The sequence below is a fragment of the Arachis ipaensis genome, chromosome B4, assembly GCF_059453495.1.
Source record: "Arachis ipaensis isolate K30076 ecotype BB chromosome B4, ASM5945349v1, whole genome shotgun sequence".
NCBI classification, from domain to species: Eukaryota; Viridiplantae; Streptophyta; class Magnoliopsida; order Fabales; family Fabaceae; genus Arachis; species Arachis ipaensis.
The window spans coordinates 87,408,623-87,431,572 of record NC_142439.1 but is presented as its reverse complement, the minus strand read 5'-3'; the positions used below and the strand labels follow the sequence as shown (position 1 = coordinate 87,431,572).

The 22,950-nt window shown below is 36.7% G+C and overlaps 1 protein-coding gene and 1 pseudogene across 3 annotated transcripts; both read right to left on the bottom strand.

Annotated features, from left to right (window-relative positions):
* Positions 1–1,308: 1,308 nt before the first annotated feature.
* LOC148568260 (uncharacterized) lies at positions 1,309–3,241 on the bottom strand (annotated as a pseudogene).
* Positions 3,242–5,431: 2,190 nt separating this feature from the next.
* Positions 5,432–22,680, bottom strand: PRT6 (proteolysis 6). Of its 3 annotated transcripts, none has more exons than XR_015880732.1 (19): positions 22,297–22,680; positions 20,893–21,963; positions 19,454–20,664; positions 19,218–19,358; positions 16,845–17,088; positions 16,053–16,766; positions 15,522–15,710; positions 14,684–15,372; positions 13,101–13,152; positions 12,344–12,983; positions 11,289–11,497; positions 10,666–11,204; positions 10,485–10,589; positions 9,264–9,330; positions 9,028–9,105; positions 6,952–7,020; positions 6,754–6,861; positions 6,528–6,650; positions 5,432–5,890 (listed from the first exon to the last, which is right to left on the bottom strand). XR_015880732.1 is itself a non-coding variant. In XM_088483378.1 (18 exons), exons 1-17 carry the CDS (start codon positions 22,366–22,368, stop codon positions 6,787–6,789), a joined length of 6,165 nt encoding a protein of 2,054 aa, XP_088339504.1. In that variant the 5' UTR covers positions 22,369–22,680; the 3' UTR covers positions 6,525–6,650; positions 6,754–6,786. The 3 variants fall into 3 exon arrangements, 1 of the variants encoding a protein (XP_088339504.1); XR_015880733.1 differs by having other exon boundaries at positions 6,528–6,647; XM_088483378.1 differs by lacking the exon at positions 5,432–5,890 and having other exon boundaries at positions 6,525–6,650.
* Positions 22,681–22,950: the final 270 nt, after the last annotated feature.

Below are 22,950 nucleotides of genomic sequence, written 5' to 3'. Positions count from 1 at the left end.
AACTATAATGTGAGTGAAGGTAACTTGTTTGTAATTTAATTTTTTTTGTTGTGACATTAATTTATGGAGGGTTGTTTGCAGACAAGTGGAAAAAAATAGTGTATCTTATTCGTCTGAACAGATTGTGTGCAAGAGGAGCTGACTAAAAAAACTGTTCCAGAAGATTATGGTGAAAAGAAAATGAACTTTGCATGGTGGGTAGGCAAGATAGAAGCAGACATTAAAAATATGAAATTCGGTTTGGGGTGTTGGTAGTTGTTGTTTTTGTAGGAATGGTGTTGTTCAAGAGTTGAGAATACGGCAATGTAACATTATGTAATATAATGAATGAAAGTTTTTTGGGGTAACATCACAATGGTTCTATTATTGATGTTAGTTTTCTATAATGTAATATCATGTAAAATGAACAAACAGTACTAGTTAATAATTAATAAAAAGGTTGATTTAAATCATCCATAGTATCACTTAATTTAAATCAAAATACCACAAAGCATTCATAGTTTTACGCAGTGCAGTCATAAGTATTTGCCCATAGCAAGTGATATGATATACTTGACTAAACTTAACAAAATGAACAATTTTTTATAGTGAGCACAGTCAATTTTTTTTACAAAAGATGAACAGTTCGCAAAAGTAATATCCTAGTATCAAGTTTCACTTCTTCCGTTGGTGCTTAAATCCAAGAGTGGGTACAAACTTCAAAAAATTTGTGAATTGTGAGGCTGAACTTGCACCCTGCATTGACTCCAGTGCTGTAGAGGGGTTTGGTGGTGGTGATCTTCTTCTAGGAGATAATTTTGCAGGTCTTGTAGCTAGTTTAGCAGTTGCTTCAGTGAACTACACAAAACACAAACAAAAAAGGAAAATCCAAACACATCAGCCACTACCAAAGACCCTAAACCTTCTTCAGTTATTAGTGAAGAATTAATAAAAAAATTTATTAAAGAATTAATGTCAAAAGTCCTCTTCTTTTCACACCCTCTCTTGGTATGACTCTTTTGCTGACAGTACTTGCAGGTGAATTGTCTTAGCTGTCTTACCATAATTGCACCTGGCTTAGCTTTCTTGCCAGAACTGGTGCCTTCATTGGCATCCTTCCTCCTCTTTGTTTAAAGATTTCCTGACTTTCTCTTGATTGGTGGTGCCAATAGCCTGTTATACTGACTTTGTTCCCAGAAGGCATGGCCAGGTAGAGGATTAATGTGGTACTTGTATGTTTCTTTGTAAGACTTCATGGTTATCAATTTGTGGCAAAAGTCTTCCGAGTGCTTGTTCACTTCATACATGTCTAAGATCAGAAAGGTGATGTCAGATGAGTACCTTTTGCATATCAGAGATGAAGTTTCACCCATAAATCTTATAGTCTCCAAGATCTTCATATAGCAATTCTAGGAACCACTTCCAGTTCTCAAAGTTCTCCACTTTCACAATTGTCCACGCAATTACGTATGTATAGTGATTGGCATCTTGTCCAACAGCAGCCCCTGAATACAATCTTCAAGAAAGCCCCATCAAGTCCAATTAATGGACGACAACCAGTCTTAAAACCAGATTTGCACCCACTCAAACAGATGTACATCCTCTCAAAGATGATGTCACCACTAGGCAGTGGCTTTGTGCATATCTGAACTGTGGATTCCGGGTTGGTCGTCAACAGCGTTTCACCATAGTTCCTTACAATGGCATATTGCTCCTTCGCATCCCCATAAACTACATTCCTAGCATCATACAGTGCCCGCAATATTAAATTCCTATTGATCAATAAATCGTATTTCGTGTTGAAAAAAGTTGTAGCTTCACAATTCCTGAAATTGGGATATTTCCTTAACTTTTTCACCAACTTACCTGCAACCCAGTTTCTATTTGCTGCCCTGTTCCTATCCTTTCTTGGACAGGATTGATCATTCAAGAATGTCTTCACTTGCCAGCAACTGTCTTCGTGGTCCCTCGAGGCGTAGACTACCCACTTGCAATCCTTCACCTTACATTCTTCCCTTACCCTTTTGCTATCATTCTTCCTAAACTTCATCCGTCTTCCTTCTTGTATAGTAAACTCTCTCACTGCCTCTTTGAAGTCCCACTTAGTGTTGAACTTCATTCCTACTTCCAAATGCAATTTCCCGGACCTAGCACCATGCCTAAACACTGGAAATACTTCATCTGAATCGTCCTCTCCATCCAGCTCATCCTCTAAATTCGGTGGAATTTTCATCTCCAAAGAGTGCCATGAGTTGGCACTATCCGATTATGAACCTGAATCATAGGCGTCATAATTATCAGCCCTGCCACCCCCAACAAATCCAATATCAACATCTTCATCAGAAACGTCTTGCACAAATGCATCATCATCAACACAAACCTTAGCCTTCCCTTTTTCCATTCCACTCTCCTGCTGAACCTTCTTTCTCGCACTGGGTTTTCTAACTTTCTTCTTGGACGAAGGAATTTTGTTTCCAATGCCTGATTCACTTGAACTATCTTCCGACTCTTGTGGCTTATACGCCTCGTCCTCAGCACTCTCATAGATATCATGAGAGTCTGAGTCTGAGGATAGAACTACAGGGTCACCTCCATTTACCTTTGTTTTTAAAAAACATTTTCTCGAAGCCTTGGGAGTGGAAGACCTCAAACAGTATCTCTTAGTCCTAGCGACTTTGTTTTGTGTGGGTGTGGGTTTGGGGATTGTCTTAGGCTTAGGCTTAGGCTCCATTTCGAATTTACATTAATCTTCTTTGGTACTACTTCTTAAGCTTGGAGAGTATAGGTTACTATGCTCAAACTCATCAGAGGTACCTTCTCGGTAGTTGTTTTCAGAAAAGGGTTTATCACAGTCCTGACATTCGACTTTGCTTGCTCTCCAAGATCCCTCACTAGTCATCAAGGTCCACAATAACATCCTGCCTTTGTAGTATCTCAGGTTTTGAAATACCATATTTAATGTAGACATCAATAAGACCATTATTCTTTTCTCCCTGAAAACACATCTCTCTCAACTCGTTATTAGAGTTTAAATGCCTCAAACCCACTTCTAGGGTCATTCCTGGCACCTGCCACCAAACTTCCTTCATTTGCTCATACCTTAACTCTTTGAAGTAATTTCTCAGGTAGAATACATCTAACCTATCCACATCAAGCTCACCCAAACAGTGCTTATTGTTAAGATAATATGTCCACCTCCCATCCTTACCCTTCTCAAAATTTTTCCATGGTGAAACACTATATCTAACACTTCGGCGTCCATCTGCAATATAACAAAAGAACAAATAAATTTAACATGCATGCAACACAAAAATAATAAATAACAAACACATAATGCACGATCAAAGATTGCCCCTATTCTATTGAAAAGAAACAAAGCATCGAGTGGCGGTTGGAACATATCAACAACAAAAACCCTAACAACATATCGTTTCCAACAAAATCTTAATGCAACATAAAGAGTAACTTAAACAATCCCTCGTCCGAAAAATGAAAAATGATCCCAAAAAAAAAATTGACCTTCAAGCTAGATTAAACGGTTTTCCACCCTTTGCTTCAACGGCTTCCCACGGACCTTCCGCCAAGTTTAGCGCAACAACGGTAAGAAAGCAGCGAGTAAGCAGCAGTGCCCTAGGCTATCGCCATTATCTCTGGTTATGGAGGAGGAGACTAAGCGTTGAAGCAACTGAGAAATTATGAAGATGTAACGAATGACCAACCTTTCACCCAAGCAACCATTACATTCAGCTGGAAGCAAAACGGCAACGTTTTGGCTTTAAAACGTTTCACCCATGAAACGACGTCGTTTCGTAGATCCTAGGTGGCAGTGGTTGTGCCACATAAGCAAGTCTGTCACTGAGTCACGCCGGAATTCGACTGAAGGACCAGTATGTAGCCCGGCACGCAATCTCGAGGACATGAATAGTGCAATTAGAATCTCAAGGGCTAAATTGGTGCACGAATCGAATCTGGGAGACCACTATGGGAATATAGTCGGTTTGGTGGTGAATGATGATGCATGGAAGAAGGAAGGAAGAAGCGAAAAATGGGAAAAAAGGAAAGGAAAAAGGTCAAAATTAAAAAAAAATAGTTAATTTTTGCCAAACTAAATTGTTATTAGATCATCTGGTATTCTTCTTTATCATTGCTTTCACTCTCTTTTCTTTTCTCTCTAAGATAAATTTTTTATAAAGTTTGTTTTTACAGATTCTGAATCTCCAAACATGCTTTGTTGACCCTTTCCATGTAGGCTCTGAGAAACTCTTCGACCTCTTGCTTGACACCCAAGAGGCTTGAAGCATGCTTGACTTTGTCTTTTTGAATGGAGAATCAGGTGAGGAGGCTTTTGGCCAAGTCATCGAAACAAGTGATCGACCTAAGGGAAAGGCTATTAAACCACTTCATTACCGCCTTAGTTAATGTAGTCAATGCAGTTAAGAACGCTTTATACCGAGTTGCATCTGAGGTGTCAACCAAATACACTAAACTTTTGAAATTGCTTAAGTGATCTCAGGGTCAGTCGTGTCATCATAAATGTCCATATCTAGCTCTTAAAATTCCTAGAGACTTTTGCTCGCATAATTTCCTTTGAGAATGGGTCTTCACTTTCCCAAGAGTGTGGTTTCCTGATCAGTTGGAGATCTCTTATCCTTGAGATCAGAGTCCAATCTTTCTAGTTTTTCCTCCAACTCCCTATGTCATTGTACCTCTCTTCATATAGCCCACTTAGATTTGCGTTGTCGCTCCAACTCAATCTTGAGCTGTTCTAGCGAACCTTAATGTCCATAGACTAACCCCATTAATTATGTTGCGTCTCTATCTCGACCCTCCAGGTCTATAAACTTCAAATCCTATTCTTCGTTCCTTTGGGTTGTTTCTGTCTCTTCCGTCATCGATCCCCTTACCTGTGTGAGTTTGGAGGGATAACAATTGCTCAATTGTTCTTAAGTTGTTCCTCCTCTTGGGGTTGAATTGGATGTTGTGCGTTCATTTTCTGGATGATCGTTCGCCATGGTGAAATTACCGAAAAGATGCCTGAGAACCACTATGGTGCTCAAACTCAATCTAGAGGACCACTATAAAGAACTTGAAACCTCCCGAATCAAATTGGGTAATCCCATAAAACTGAGACCATTATGAATATTTACTCGTGGATAGACCAGAACTTAGGGTGACCTGTGATTCTCTATTGTGGCAACTTACATCAAACCCCCAACATAAACAAATCCAAATCCAAAATCCATTTCAAACTCCGCCATCATAATTATTATTATTAAGTACATTGTATTTTCACAATAACGACCTAGCTAACGTGGTTTCCAAAAGCAAGTCAAGGATTACCCACAACCTTTACCACCACCGTGGCCAAACATGCTTCTCTGTTGACAGTCCAACACAATTTTATCTCACTTTCTTCTCTAAAATGCTATCAAATGATCACAAGCCATCATGCTTGAAAATATCCAAATTTGCTCTTTAGTCTATATATCAATTGTTCCACGAATATCATATAAGCAAACCACCATATTGACAATAAAAATAAAAATAAGTACATCTGTGCCATATATACAATCAGCCCATAAATTGACAATTCTCCACTCTCCCGAAAGAGGGAAATCGCCAACCAAACACCTACTTGAATAGGTGATAAGGAACAAACAAAATTATCATTCCAGACATCCTAAGACGCTTATGATTAGCGATGAGCACACAGTTCCACAATTGTACCAAAAGCAATTGTGCCTCCCATAACATTGACAAAATATATACACCTGTGCGCCTACTTTCCAGCGAAGGAGCAGACCAAAACGTGCTCTTATGTTAGCATTGAACTGCACAGTGCCATGGCCAGCAGGTAGATGCTCCCATAGAAGCCAAGTTGTAAAATCTTTTATGCTGCACCTGTTTTAATCTAGATTTTCAAAAAGAGACATTCAGTATTCAGCACATGTTCATTTTTTAAAGTTATCAATCTATTTTACTGCAGTTAATAAAAAGAATACACCTAAATGTGGATTGGAGAGAGAAACAAGAAAATTCAGAAAATGGTTATAATAGGACACTAGGGACAGATGCATTCTACAGGTGATTACTTCAAAAGAATGCAATGTATTTCTACAACCATTTAATCGTATAAATTGGTCAATTAACTAGAGTTCATGGCATCTGAAAAAAGTGTGATTCCTAAAAGAATACAAAGAACATAGTTAAAGGAAAATGAGGGCATCTTGCACCATTATTTCTCTTATAAAATGTTATTGCACAACTATCTCACATCTGTCAACATAGAATAGAAATTTAGGTGGAGAGTAGGACTATAAAGGAAATCCTTGATAGAGGAAGAATGGAAAGAAGAAATGACAGCAACTAGGACAAGTAACCGAATATATCACAACATACAATCAGCTAAGTAACGTGCAAATAGGGTTGTAAAATGTTTTCAGCCATAATTTCAAAGAAGGAAAATAGTATAGAAGACCCAAACAGGGTCCCCCATAGATCGAGTGACTGAAGAAAATGATAAAAAGATTCAATTTCAGGATGCATACCTGAGTGAGCTGTACACTATAGCATGAGATCTTTTGCTTAGTCAGTGGCATATATAACATGGTATATTAGCATAACTAGATCTGGTTTCCACCCTCTGGTGATAAATCCAGTCAAAATCTCTGCTGTAAAAAGGTAGTCAAATTATTTCAGTCATTATCTACAACATGAGATGCATCAGCAGAGAGAGAAAGCAGAGAAGGAAGACATGCTAATTCCTTATCAAACCTTAACATTATAACTTGACATGTAAGACTTGAACTAAACCAAGAAGAAGGAACCAATAGTAGTCTGGCCAAGAACCTTGGAACTCCGGTCCAGTCCATGAGAAGCAACCTCCACAAGTTTATAACCATTGATTAATATATATATATGACTAGATAAAAATGCAGACAGATTTAAGACTTAGGCAGAATATTCGCTTACCATATAAGTCAAAACAGCATAACGTTCCTCATTAAGATAAAGTGGCTTGCCTCGATTCATTTCAAAATCCTGAAGCAAAGAGCATTGAAGGTGAAATGCAGATGGAGAAACAGAAGAAAACATGACTTTCAAATCCCAAGATCATATATCTTAATAGAATACCATAAACAGGACATAATGAGTGATCAAATTTGAATAATTGATCTTATACACACTCATCATCCAGGTCAGGTAGCACAACCAATAATAAATTATTGTATTACTATTTCTTACTTATTGCCCTTTTTATCCCTAATATTCTAGTAAAGGATATCCTTATTTATTTTAAACCCATGTACAAAACAACAACAAAGCCTTGTCCCACTAGGTGGGGTCAGCTACATGCACCATGATACAGGCTCTTAGATATGCTCTGTGAATACTTCCAAAACTAATGTAAAAAGATATGGACTTAAGGATGATTCCTGGTATAATCCCTATACTGATAGGAAATTCTTCTATTACACCACCTTGAGTTTTCACATTAGTTGTAGCACCATCATACATGTCTTTAATTGCACGAATATATGTGATCCTTATTCTCTTCTTTTTTAAAACCTTCCATAAGACCTCCCTTGGCACCCTATCATACGTTTTTTCTAAATAAATAAACACCATATATAGATCCGTTTTATTACTATAATACCTCTCAATCATCCTTCTTAACAGGTATATCACTTCAGTGGTGGATCTGCCTGACATAAAACCCATTTGGTTCTCTGTTACCTGTGTCTCATCTTAGCCTCCGTTCTATCACCTTTTTCCATAACTTCATGGCATGGCTCATGATCTTGATCCCTCTATAGTTTTTGCAACTTTGTATATCCTCCTTATTCTTGTAGATAGGTACTAAGGTGCTCTTTCTCCACTCAGTAATTCTAGCAGCATTGAATACAAGACAGTCATATTGAATATTGATGTATGCTTTCTTTCACTCATCCTTCTAACTACAACATGGATGAGAATGTAACATATTGAAAGCACACCACAAAGCAAAACTAATTTTAGAGAAACCCCAAAAGTAGAAGGCCACCAGCATTGCACCAAATAGTCTTCAACAATCTTATTCGAGAGTAACGTGTGAAAAAGAATCCTCCTTGAAGATGAAATAGTCCACCCTAGCCAAATATACCACATCGAACCATAGATTGGACTCAAAAAATTCTAATCCTATGCTTCTCTCAAACAGAAATTCTAGATTGATAAATCAACTTGTCATTCATCTGCTATATGACTTGGTACCAACCAAACCTAGCAGCTATATAACAAATATATATTTTATGACAACAACTACGTCAATAAAAATCCCATCAAATTTGCTTTTCTTATCAAGGGTCAACATACATGCACCAAGTGTGTGCCTGGAAAATTTATTTTTCTTGCTACAGAAAGTGTTTCACACGATGTCAAATTGCACGGTATTTTTTGTAGAAGTAAAAGATTCCAATGTTTCAATGAATATGTTTGTTGACAAGTTTTGTTTTGCTTTTTCTTTTTCAATTGCTAATTTGTTGCAAAATAATAGCCATTGTTGTGTTGTTTCTTCCTCATTGTTAGACATACTAGAAATAATCTTTAAAATTTAAAACTACAGATGTTATGGAAGAGGTCGTGGGAAAATATAAGCAAATGATGCAAGATATAAATAGGAAGTCCATATATAGAGGACAGTATTTATGTTAGCAAGACCCATAATTCATAAAGCATAGGAAATATGATTAGCCTGATTAACTTTTTAAGATTGTAATAAACCTTCAATTAATTTGTATTGTCCTCAAAGACCTGACTAGAAGGGTTGAGAACTCCTTAGGCCTTCCTTATGATTGAAAAGGACAAAGAATGTATACTACACAAAATGTTGAGTAAATTAATTCTTCAAGGGGAAAAATGAAAAGCTTTTATGTTTTACCATATATATATAAGGATTAATAATCATACATTTTATTTTTAAAAAGTTCTTACTGAAAATATCAATAAACCATTCAATGCAAAGGTGTACTCGCTGGTTTATAATGAAGCTGTCCAAGAGAAACTTACTTCTTCACCAAAAGCATCCAAGTAAGGAGAAGGCCATGGGGCTTGACGCGCAGATCTCTGTAATAGGATAGTTGTTCTCTGTTGATATAATAAAAAATTCAAAACCATTATTATTCTCTTGGTATCAAAACTATAAGGAAGCAGTGAAGAAGAAAAAGAATCCAGGACATGATAAGCTTTCAGAGAAGGACAGATGGGAAAACCCATACTTAAGTTCAAAATAGGACAAAACATACCCTAATCAACAGAAACACTCCAGTACCAGCTCCACAGGTTACTGCATGTGTTTGGCACCCACTTTCCCTTGAAACATAAAAAAAGAAAATCTTTCAAATCTAATTCAATGAAAAAATCATAAAAAGTACAATGAACAAAGTCAACATAAATTTTGACTACAAAATAAGGCCTGAACAATATAAATGATATCTAAGCAGTATGAGATATAGGGAACAAATCAAATGCAGTACACCAAAGATAGTAGAGCAGTAAATAAACCAGCAATAAATATAAAGCAAATAATTCCAAATTCACATATATAAGTGGTTATAAAGTAATCAATTAATCATCATTGAATTAAGAGAAAATTGACATCACGAACACAATAGAAATCTATGAGGCACAATTAATAGCTAAGTCATAGGCATAATTAACAACATTAAGTAAATAAGAAGATAGAACCAATCCTGAATTAGTTTCTTCAACATTGCTGAACCATCTACAGATATTAGATTTTATCTCCACAGCTATTCAACCATTACTCACTTGGAATCTCATTTTGACCAGAAAGGAAACCGAACAAATATGTCAAAGTTGCACTAACAGTGGTCACTCAGTTATCATTCTTTAACATATCATCAAATTCAAATCTTATATAATGCACCGTTGTTTCTGAACTCTACATATTCCATCAACATTGAGTGACTGTAATATGAAAGATGAAGCTAATTTTTTAATATAAAATAAATAAAAAACAGCAAAGACACAGTAATTCTTAGATCTCAGATGATCAATGATAAATGAAGGGGTAGGCTGAATTTGGATACTAAACTGTTTTAGTAAAAAAATTTAAATGGAAATCCAAATACGCAAAATTATATTAGAAGTCCAAATAAAATATTGCAGCTATATATTAAAATTTCGAATTTTCAACCCCTCCAACCCATAAAAAAAAAAAAAAAGACAATTGCAGCTACCTATCAGTTTAAGAGTGAAGTCAGTTGAATCAAGGAAATAATTACAATCATAAGTGTAGTCATCTAGTATAGCTTAAGAACTCAGTTATCTGGGTGGTATAACTATAAGATGCTCGATGTTTATTTAAGGAGTGGTTATCCCCAATTATTTAAGTGAGTGACTCCCCTCTTGCCTTGTGTGCTTATCAGAACAAAAGCCAAAACTCTTATGTTCAGAAAGCATTCTAAGCATAGTCTGTAAATAATTGATGGTAGAGAACAAACCTGCAGCAAGATTTCCAACTTGGGGAGCACAATCTACCGCACAACAGGCACAATGCAGGCTCATCAAGAAGTGTGTTACATTCAGGGCAACGTTGTTTGATACACCTGTTTAGGTATAGATCTTGTATGAATAAAACAGAAATATGATGCATTACATAGCATCTAATAAAACTTAGAATACCTCTGCAAGAGATCCTGATAAACATTTGGCAATCTCATCAACTCAAATGGAACAGCAGGGGTCACATGGACTATTCGTTGGACACCATGGGATCCGCATTCCTTGTAAAAATGATGGCACCACATAGAAACTGAAGATCTTGAAAGTTCATCTTTGAGAACCACATCTATTGTGGGAATTTGGAACATTTTCTCAAGTTCTTGAATTTTAGCAACCTCAAACATGTCAATATTCTGCAGGTCCATTCTGTCATTTGGAGTATACCATGATCTATCCAACATATTTTCCTCATCACAGAATGGTGCCGGTATAGAAGAATATAGTATTTTCCACAACAATGCACATCTTCGCAAATATGGGAAACTAACCCTCCGAATTCCATCTTTAATATCAGCATTAGGGTCAAAATAGTTTGAGTCAAAGTACCGCTGAACACATCCCAACTCACCCATAGCTTTATATATGTCGGTTATCAGGCAATCTGAGATACCTGATGTGCTTAATTTATGCTCAGACTTCTCGTGATACAAAATTATAGCCTGCACGCCAGTTACATTGATTAGGAAATAGACACAGTTCCAAAGGACAGAACATTTAATTGAGATGCAAGCAAAGTGACCAACCTGGGTTACAGTGACTAGATAGAAAACATGCACAAGGGACAACAACGATTCTTCACACGACAAAAATGGATATGGCAAACAAAAGAGAACCCACATCAATGATGAGAAAGGATCATGGGCAAGAACAGGATCTGAAGCCCGTCTCCAAAAGTGTAAGTCAAAGTTCGATAAGTCCATTTCAATATGCTTCAAGATAGATAGCACATCACCTGTGAATATATGGCAGGTACCAGAAAGTAGAGTCAGTGGCAGACATGGGAACTCATTGCTGAACTAGACTAAACATTTGCAAGAACAAACTCCAGCAAATCTTTAAGTCAAAAAACAAATAAATAGATCATCACAGTTAGCAGCATTAAGGAATTAAATTTCAAGCCCAGATGCAAAATAAACCTCCATTTATTTGAAGGAAAAAGAGACAATATAAGTTCAACTTGCAAGTCATTAAGGGTAAGAATTGCTCGTTATCTTATGAAACAAAGAACGAAAAGAATGATGAGCAAAACAGAATAAAGTAATATAGAAATAAAAAGAAGAGTGTTCCGGTCAAATGTGAACATGATTTCGCCATCTGTTTGACAACAGAAATCAGATAATAATAATATACTTTTTCCAAATCAAATAGCTAATATTCACATTTGAACTTTCTTTAGATGTTATTTTATCAAGGGTGTGTTTGAGGCTTGAGATCGGAAGTAAGGCATGGAAGGGAAGGGTCTATCTAAAGAGTAAAATGGACTCCAATTTACTCTCTGGCTTATATACACCCCATTACCTCTAATTCAAACACATCCTTGATTCACAACTAGGGAAAAGAAATGGAACATCAACATAATGCTAAATGCCACAATCAATCATATAAACATTTAATTTGACAAAGTATTATGTGGGTTGTCAAATTATTACAACCTTCTCTTTTTTTGAGGCTGGGATAAGCCGTGTAAGAGGTTGCAAGAAAGCTCAACAAAACATATACTAATTTTTTTCTGAAGTCATTTTCGAAGCAATGGAAAAGAGAAAAAAAATAATAAATAAAAAATAAACCACAACTATACCTCTAACAGAGACATCACTATTTGCATTATTCAAGGATATCCCAGAGCAAATTGACTCTGTAAATAGTTGAACGCCTCTAAATCTTTGAAGCACATGAAGAGAATTCTTACTCCGTGTCTTCTGAACAAGTTTCAGTAACAATGATAATATAAAGCCACTTGAAGATTTGAGTTCTTCATACATGGCACTAAGAGCGAAGTTCGGAGTCAAAGTAGTCTTTCCACAACGTGCAGCAATCTCCATTGATATCAAGGAGTACTTTAGTGTGTCCCACATCAGCATTGAATGGTTTAGCCTAGCAAATCTTGATAATTTATCTTGTTTGCCTGGAAAATACATTTTAGAAAGCACACGGGAGAAATTCTCAAGATTTGGTCTAGTTCTATCAATCTGCTGCAAAGGAATGGCTTTCAGGAATTGATCTTTCCCCACAGCATTGGCTGCACGTTGCAAGAGCTTAAACGCTTGCTGAATGTGAAGTGAATAATTCACTTCATTCAACTCAGCAGAGGGGTCTCCAGTATTTATTGAACCAATACTCAAGCCAATAGACTGCTTAAAAGGCTTCTGTAACTCTCCATGCATAGTCGGCAAGACACAATTTACAAGGCGGCGGCACACGGGACATAGAAACTCTCCCTTAAAATAAAAATTCAAAAAAAAAAAGTGTCTTGAGACATCATAACAGATTTGCTACATCGACCATTGCAAAACTAGTTTACAAAAAAATAAAAATAAAAAAACACAGCTTTGTACCTGATCTGGATCAACAATATGTCCTCCTTCAAAAACAATTCTTCTAACAGATCTATCCAAGCAGTTCACAGTATATTAGGCCATCTTATAAAATGTACAATTCTCACTATAACAAATATAACAATAATTCCTATTTAATTAAAAACGTGACACACACACACACACACATACATGTTTAACAATCTAACAAAATAAAAAGTAGATATATAAATACATTCATATGTACAAAGGCACAAATAGATGCATATAAAACACACTTAATATCATGTCATAGTGGTATAAGACTTAAGAGCTTCACTTTTATATGGAAGGTGAAAGGAGTATATTTTAGCTATTGAAACATATATGAATTATCAGAATAGGAAATTACTTAAAGATAACATGATTATGTAATAAGATAACATGATTTCAGGTCTTAATCTTAATTCTTAACCATTGACGTTAAATATAGTGTCATATAAGGCTATATGCCAGTTTATCTGTCTATATGTGGTGGGAATTCACCATCTTTTCAACAATAAGTACTAAATCAACTTCCACTCCAATGCACTCACTGCTAATCTATTGCACTATCGCCATTTAGAATGCTAAAGTTTATCTTTTTGTTCCCTGCAAAATTCTATTTCGTATTATTTCAATTTTTATAATTGTTCGGTAATTTTTTTTCCGTAAGCACCTTAAAAGCTAGCTGATAAGAGGGAAGAACCACTCTCCTTATATACAACATCAAGCATCCCATACTACTAGATGTGGAACTTTGAGCACTCCATAATACCCAAGTCCCTAACAATACACCGGACCTGGAGAGCCGACGTCCACGGCGGCTTCACTCTATCGACACTGACCCAACGGTAGCCACTTTGCTATCATCTATAGTATTCGGTATTCACCTTAATCCAGCCTATAGGTAGCCCTTTCCATGGCGCCAACAACCACGCTCTGATACCATTGTTAAGTGTCTAAGGAAAGTGGGAAACCACACCTTAAAAGCTAGCTGATAAGGGGAAAGAACCACTCTCCTTATATACAACATTAAGCATCCCATACTACTCGATGTGGGACGTTGAGCACCCCATAATACCCAAGTCCCTAACAGATTCTAGCTTTGATGACCAAAACATCCAAGATACCAATATCTTCTTAACTTCTATGTGATCTTCAGCTAATGGTCTATTTAGAGATGTTCCTCAGCAGATATTCACAGGTAGCCGTTCCATGTTACATGGGTTCAATTCAATCTCTTAGAACCTACATCTTTTCTTTTTCTTTCTTCTTGTGGAGATACCTCATCCTCTCTCTTTGTACTCTTTGCTTGATCGATAAATTTATTTTTCTATTAACGAAAACCTACTTGGAAGTACATTTAACCATGAACAAAACAGTTAAAAAGCAAAAACTTGCATAATGTTTGTTTGATCTCAGAAGGCTGCATAAAAAAATAGTGAAACTTCGAAAAAAGTATTTGAAAATGTTATAAATATAGGAATGTAGGAAATAAACTAGGGGAGACAGATCACAAGCTTTAACTCTTGGGACGGGAGGTTGGGTATTAAGGGGTTCAGATAACTCTAAATGAGACATACCTTTCTTTCAATGATGATAAATACCGATCGAGACACCCTTGATGTACTGCATGCCCACATGAGGAAAGATGAACTCCATCACTTTCTATAGGACCAAATCCATCATATGCTAGATGTTTTGATGTTGACTCTGTAGAAGCATTTTCAGTAGGAGCATTTTCAGATGCAGAAGAACTTTCTGATAACTCCCTCAAAATATCAGCAGTATATTTCCCAAGCAAAACAGATTCAATGTCTGTCAAAATCTTTGGAGTCCCTCCAGTAGTTGGAATTTTCTCATCCTCATTCATCAGATTAGTAGCAGATACATAGTCATGATCATGCATCTCATCACGAATAGAGAAGTACATACCCTCTTCTAATGTCTCAAAAGTGTATGGTGTCTTCTCTTTTTCATCATGAGATGCAGTTGGGAGTTTAAGATTTCCAACAGCTGGGAATTCATTCTTGACATATTGCAGAATAGAATTAACTTCCCCAGGTTTCTTGCTAGAAGCCAATGCATTCACAGCATTCTTAAGTAAGCGAGTTATGTGGGAAGATGATGTTGATCCAGAACTACTTGAGTTATTCACAGCCAATTTATCTGTCGCCTTGGTGGTGGGGATGGGCATGTGTTCTTTATCTGCTCGACGAAGTTGATCCCATGATGGGGGACCCCTGTTGACGTAACTGACAAGCCTAGATTTCTTGTAGATAGGGGGAAACGTGAATTAGGCATGAGGTGCTATAGAGTAACAGTGAATCAAAAAAAAAAAAAAAAGTGTGCAGTGCAACAAACTGAACCTAAACATGTGTAAGCTCACACATTGTACATAACTGCCATATACGGATATACCTGAAGTAGAATCAAAAACGAAACTGGATTTCTTGAATTGTGATCATGGCAAAGAGAGCATACAACTTGTTTGGATTCTTCAGCATCGTGTTCGGTGCCGAAGTCACCTTCATGGCCAACTTGAGATCCATCATCACCACTGGAATCAATGCTGGCCAAAAATTTTGACTGTTGTGCTTTCATTTTTTCCTGCATTGGAAAAACCGATTAAACAAAAATAAATAATTAAAATGGTGAAGGCAATTAAATTGGCGCACCAGAACAGATCAAGAATAGCCTGACTATAAAGAGATGGTAGTGTTTAGAACAACTGAAAACATTTGAGACCAAATGTCTTCCTTGGGAAGTAAACAACCCATCCAAAAGACACAAGGAATATGCCTGCCAAAATCTTCTAGGGTTTAAATTTGAAAATTGTAATAATTAACATCATTGCTCAGATTGGTCTTGCAGTAACATCGCATGAAATACTGGAAATAGCACATAATTTTTCTATACTATCAACAGAAAAATAAGAATGCAAAAACCTACCATTATTGCAGCCTGCCTCTCTCGGGCCTTTGCTTTGCGTTTCTCGCTATCAGAGGCTGACAATGGGACACTTGAATCTTTAGTTTCAGCACATTCAGAAATATGACTAACCACTTCGGGAGCAAGTTTTTGCAATATAGTCATGCAGCTGTCATCAATATCAGCAAATTTCTTCAGCAAGCTTTCAATTAAAGCAGATAGACTGCAACCACCTGCTTCTAAAATGTTGTCTACATTTTCCTTCCGGTGCATTTCCATCAATAACACAAGAAGGGATAACAAGCTTTGTTCTCCAGCACCATAAAAAGAATTTTCATCAATCACTTCCCCAGAAGAAGCTATTATGGGAATTTGTGCAACATCACTCGCACCAGATTCTTTCTGCTGAGAACAGATATCTAATGATAGTGATAGCAAATGCAGTGCAGGTAGAAGAACCCCATCAGGAGCACGAGATTCAGCTGATTTAAAAGTAAAAACAGCATAAAATATCACTGCACGGATGATCTCTAAGACAACTTTGCAAGTAGCAACTCTGGCTATCCCCTTAAGTGGAGGATAAATTTTGGTCCACTTCGGTAGCTGAGTGGTTAGTGCAGAGACACTGCAGTACCGCAAGTATCTTTCTTCAGCAACTTGCAAATCCTTCGAATACCAACGTGGATGATACAGATCCAATTCTTTCCATAACGGCCATCGCAGAGAATACATTCCCTAATACAACCGATGACAATATAGGTAAATACAGGCTAACAGAAGATATTGATAAATTTCTAAAAGAACCAACAAAACCTGATTGAAGCCAGATGGATTAGAATAAACAGCAACTGAGTCCAAAATTTCCTGAAGCTCTTCAAATTTGGAGAGATCACGAGGAAGTGACTTCACTAGTTGACTGTGAGTTGCATCCCCAATGGATAACTTATAAATTAGTTCTCTTTTCAAACTTTCAGCAGTAGTCAACCCACAAAAGCGCCGTTCTTTTATTATTTGAATTATAAGAGTAAGCATCTCCTGTACTAAAACAGATTCATACCTGTAAATGAGAAAGAATTCATTATCAAATAAAATATATTTGAACACAAGATAGATTGACAACATGACACTGATGTAAGTACCTATGAGCATAACGCAACAGAGAAGAATAATATTTGATTTATCATTAATCAGCTATAAGATATCATCATAAGATCCTGACCCTTAAGAGGCACTAATAAAAGCAAATAACAAAAACTTTCAACTTTTATTGGATATACAATCAATTTAAGGCATTTGCGAACAGGTTAAGCTATCTTTGATAATCAATGCATTGTATGGTTTCAAAACTTTTCACAACAGAATAATCAAACTTTTCATAATAAAGTAATAAGCATTTTCATAGCAGAATAATTAAACTTTTCAGGAACAGAGAAATTTGGCTACCAATGCATTCTTGTACTTTAATTCGTATTTGATTACAAATGTGAATCAAATTTGATTATATTGTTTATAAAGTTTGATTATAAACATCAATCTAGTTTAATTATATTGTTTATGTTTATGAAATTGATTCTAAATGTTAACATGGAGTCATTTTGTATTCCTATACAGGTGACTGATTGGTGGCTGATTTTGGATATCCAATTTAGTCTAGGAAAATTATCCTTCATGGCACTAATCCATCAAATGAGGGAAATTTGGTGAAGAATTGATTGTGATTTTAAACAAACCATCTTGTTTCTATTGCCAAAGTAACAATCTACAGTTGCATATGATATTCTCTTTCTTTTGGTAAATTGGCAGCAACAAGGTTCGAAACTAGGAGCTCAAGCCAAACTCCTAACCAATTAGACCACTCCCAGTGGCTTTGCATATGATATTTTAATGGGACACCTCATATGTTCGGAACAAAAACATACAATCTAATTTAGAGTCATGAGGACAACAAATAACCTGGAGATGGCAATTGTGAATAACCACGAACTAAGGATTACTTTGAAAGTACCATTGCAATTACTAGATGCACAAATCATATAGATAACTGCCTTGATCAATGCATGCTTCAGTTAGGTAAGCATTTCATCCATAGTTTCTATCCTAAATACTTCTCTTTAGAACAGAAATTCAAATGAGAAAATTAAAATCAAAAGAAAATGATAAGATATAACCTCCTAAGTCCTAAGTAAGACCAATAAATTATAGGGAAAATAACATCAGTGTTGAAAAGCAAGCAATGTCTCCATAAGTTTAAACAATAGAACATTCCAAAACAAAGTAGTTAAGACTTAAGACCACTTTATCTTTCAAAAATGTAAAGGGCAAAAGCAAGAAAAATGTCCTGAAGTTCTACGATTTCTCTCCAACAAGGCACTCAAATCATGGCATATAGTGCACAGCACCGATAAATCTTGCCCTCTTTCCTTGTTCCAAAACATCTAAAATGGTATGAGAAAAAATAATCCAAATCCTAAAAGGTCAGCAACAATTCATATTGTCTAGCCTTATCTTGGAATCATTCTAACAGAAAATTTTCCTACAACATGAGAACAGGTGGAACTATAAGAACCATAGGTGAACATTGTGGGACTACAATTTCATATTCTATGCTTGTTTTCTAAGAGGATATTTAAAAAATGATACTTGTAAAGTACATCATGATTAACGTGGAAAAGAAAGGCATCCCATAAAGGAGCAAGATCTAATGAGAACATTTACCCATAAAAGTCAATTCATGGAAAGAAGGGTGAAGTACCAAAATTACCCACAAAGAGTATCTTGCTGCCAAATTAGCCATGAAAAGAACAAAAGTCCAAAAATGATGAAGACAAGTTTACATGGACATATCCAATCTTTAGGTAGATTTGTCAAAATTAATCAAGCCTTTTAGGTGAAGTGGGAAATTTCTTTTTCTCTTTGATGGGTAATAATTTTGACAGTGACATTCTTTTATGAAGAAGTTTGTCAGAAACAGAATTTTTCTTGGGTAATTTTTTAGTTCCTTCTCTCTAAAAAGAACTGCAAACAACAAAGCAACGAAAAAAGAATCTGCTAAAGAATCACAACAATTTTATCTTTCAAAGAAAAATATGCCATAACTTTCTGCCAAAGTATTGTATGTACAGGCATCTTCTCAGCACAACAGACATATAAGAAAAGGTTGCCATGTTTCAGGAGATGAGGACATACTCGCTAGACCGATCAAGATTTAGGGATAGATAGTTTGACAGCCCAAAGCGCTCAAGAATTCTACTAATATATAGATCTTCTGGAGCCAGAGCAGCGCAACACTGAAGAAGAAAAAGATCAAGCTCCAGACCTTGTTCAGACCTGTAGAAGTAAAGAATGATATATCATAACATATTAAATGAATTTCAACCCATTAATATAATATAATATAATATAGTAATAGTGAATTGACTAACCATCGCACTGATCTGTACCATTCACAAGACAGTAAAGCAGCATCTCCATTTTTTCGCCACATTCCAGCATGGACTTCAGCACAAAAGACTCTAATCCGCAATGGATGCTCCATAATGAAGGCAGAGAAACCACATGGATGACTTCCCCGTAAAGCAAGTCCAAAGAAGTCAGTGTAGATCATTGATGATGAATAAGAAGAGACATCAGTCACACCTGACACTTCAGATTCACTAAAGTATCTTTTCAGTGCCCTCTGCAAGAGCATGGATAGCAATCTATGTAATGGAATGTGCACAGATATATATTGTGAACTAACATCGTAGACTATTTGGGGCCAATCAGGCAATGATAGAAAACGGAGACCAACCAAATCCCCAGGAGAATCTTCTTCCATTGCACTATAATCAACATCAGAGCGAATGCAGGTATTTTCAGAATCAATTTCACCATTTGTTTTCAGTTTACCATCCTGTGCATCATTTTTATTAATTTCCATGCCATCAACACTGTAGTCAGAGCATTGCTGATGATGATCTTCACTTGAACTTGCACGCCTAACAAAACTATATTTACCTCTTCTGAAATTAGATATTGTTCTTCTTATTGCTGAAAAATTGCCATCAATAACACTATCAGTGTTTGGGGATAACATGTTAGGAAGTACCGCAGAGGTATTCTCAACTCCCAACCAATTCTCAATGGCCCTTAGACACTCATATATCAACCAAATAACAGAGGATGGAAGAAACAAATGAGAAGAGGCATCGGATATCTTTCGTGAAGCAAAGACATTATTCCTACAGGTCACACTAGCAGAGCTCTCCTGTGAAATCCGTCCTACCTTTGCGTGTCTCAAATTATCTCCTTCCTCTGATTCATTCTTATTTAAGTTCCAAACAATTTCATCATCCATCCCTCCATTGCTAGCATCAGAAAATGCCCCACCCACCAACAGAGAGTGGATATTGGCAATAGAATGACCTAAAACAAAAGGCAAATTCACATTCTCATTTTCTTCTTCAACATGTTGGCCAGTTTCTCTCTTTTGAGGGTTCATCCCTTGCACAAAGGACAGAAGTCTCATCCAAGTTCTTGATATATCCTGTTGGTCATTAGTTACATATTTTGGCACCGCCACGTGGCTCATAACAAAACGAATATCTTCAACAACGCGTATTGTCGTCTCATACAAATTCACCCACCTGGAAACCTGGAAAAGATTCAATATCTCTTAATTAAACATCATAAACGAAGAGTGAAATCATTATCATAAACATATATACACTTGATCAATATAAAATTCTTTAAAAACTTTACAGCAGGTACCATTAAAAAATATTTTAAAGGATTAGATCCAGAAAAAAACTTGTTATCTTGCACGTCTCAAATTACATCTACCAAATTAGTATTCCTTTAAAGAGATGCACTAACTCACTACCTGTAAATGCCCGTCTTCAGCACAAGAAGTGAAAATGTTTTCTAGAGATCCCAATAATATGGTTAATAAGTTGATTTCCTTAACAAGACGTGGGGTAAGAGTGGGCACTGTAAGTATCTGCACAGAGAAAGTGGATAGTAGCGGATACCTCTTCAAAGGAAGGTCACTACACTCTTTTACAGCCTCACTTATAACACTCGGATAGTAAGTAAGAAAAACTTTAGCAAATTCATACTTGAAAGTAGGTTCGCCCAACAATTTTAGGAGTAGCTCTTGGAGTTTCTTCACAACAACATCACTTAAAAACCTCTCAGCTCTTACCAGAATATCCAATGAACCTGTAGATGAAAACAACAACCTAGCAACAAAACTGAGCAAACTCTCACTATGCTGGCAGAATTCTGAAAGCATATCTACTACAGCAGAAGTTAGTTCCATTGCAGCCTTCTTACTTTCAATAGAAGGAGAATTGCTTGCAAGTGTTAGCTTGTCTTTCCAACAATTGAAAAGAGAACCAAGCACAGGCGCAACTGAATTTGCAATTTCCTCCGGAAGGGGTTGTATCTGCTCAGCACCCTTATGCTTTGAGCAGAACCCCTCACGTTTCCAAGCCGTAACATCCCCACAATCACAACAACCACCACCCGTGTATATAACAAAGTAATCATGGCTCTTGTGATCCCCATTCTCAAAACAAGGAACACAAATTGCGCATGTAGGGTCGTGTTCACACGTCCTGCACCTGTAAGCTATATCATTGTTCCCCCAAACTGCCCCACAGACACCCCGCTGACCAATAGACATCTTGGCGAGGCTTCTAAGAGCAGCATCGGGTTCACCCTCAAACATCAACCACTGCAACCACAACATGCTGTGATGGAACCTCTTCCTCATGGTCAAAGAACTCTTCTTCCCACCAGCCTTAGATTCTTGCAATGCTTCTGCCACTTCCTCATCAGGAGGCAATATAACAGACACCAACTGAGGTATCAATTCCCTCTTATCCTTAACAAAAGCAACCAGACCAGGCGGGTCAAGCTGTTCCTCCGGAACTCCAAGCAGGGCAAGTCTCTATAAAACAGAATCCGAAAAACAAACATCAATGAAAAACACAATTTAGAAAATAGAATCAATAAAATCAGTCCCTTAAATTTAGCTCCTACCCCCACCCCACCCCCCCCCCCCCAAAAAAAGATCAAATAAAATAAAATTAAAATTGCATTCATGAAAAATATAAACTCGTTTAATTCAAAAAGGTTAAAATAAATCGAGTAAAACCAGCAAAATTCATCAACATGGATCATATCTGCATCAAATGCTAACTGAATTGAACAGTGATCAAGTGAATGAGAGTGTGAAATTCAAGGAAAAATAAAAATAGACAACCGGCAATAGTGTTGTTACCCGAACGATTCGATCTCGGGGCGTGAGGGATTGAGAATCAGAGGGGGGATCGATTTCCATGTTATCAGCCATCAGGGAGCGCCAGAACCGAACGACGCAACAGCACAAAGAGCGTGGACCGAACCGGGAACCTTCGCTCCCCAGGTTTGGTCTCTGACGAGGAGAAATGGACTGTTCAATTTCTTGGTTTTCAGCGAAGAAATAGAACTACAGGAGAAACCCTAACTCCGAAAATCCCCAATTTTCACTGAGAAATCTAATTCCATAGTAAACGATGAGGGTGATGACGACGCTGTGCAGAGCTTACTGCGCACTCATTTCTCGTGCCTACTTCATATATCGGTTTCCATTTTAGTATTTTACTCAATTACATTCACTGTGTCCAATTTTCGCCCGAAAAATAGACAAAATAAAGTAATGATTTAATTTTGAGTGAATTCGCACGCGGCCTCTAAGAATTATTTCGAAATGATAACGAAGTCTCTAAGGTCAATGAGTTATAACTCAAATGGCATAGTCTCCTCATATTTAATTAAGAGATTGTAGGTTCGAATCTCATATCTTTGGTAAAAAAAAAAAACGAAATCTCTAAGAAAAAAAAAATTCAATCTGATTCTTGATAATTTTTTTTTTTGGACTGATTAGTCTTTATGC

Bases quoted from the DNA above. Each gene is read 5' to 3' on its own strand.
- PRT6 (XM_088483378.1), bottom strand. From the start codon at position 22,368: ATGGCTGATAACATGGAAATCGATCCCCCCTCTGATTCTCAATCCCTC. The intron at 21,964-22,296 runs GTAACAACACTA...TCTGTTTTATAG, and splicing joins CCCGAGATCGAATCGTTCGG to AGACTTGCCCTGCTTGGAGT. The intron at 20,665-20,892 runs GTAGTGAGTTAG...AATCTTTTCCAG, and splicing joins CTGAAGACGGGCATTTACAG to GTTTCCAGGTGGGTGAATTT.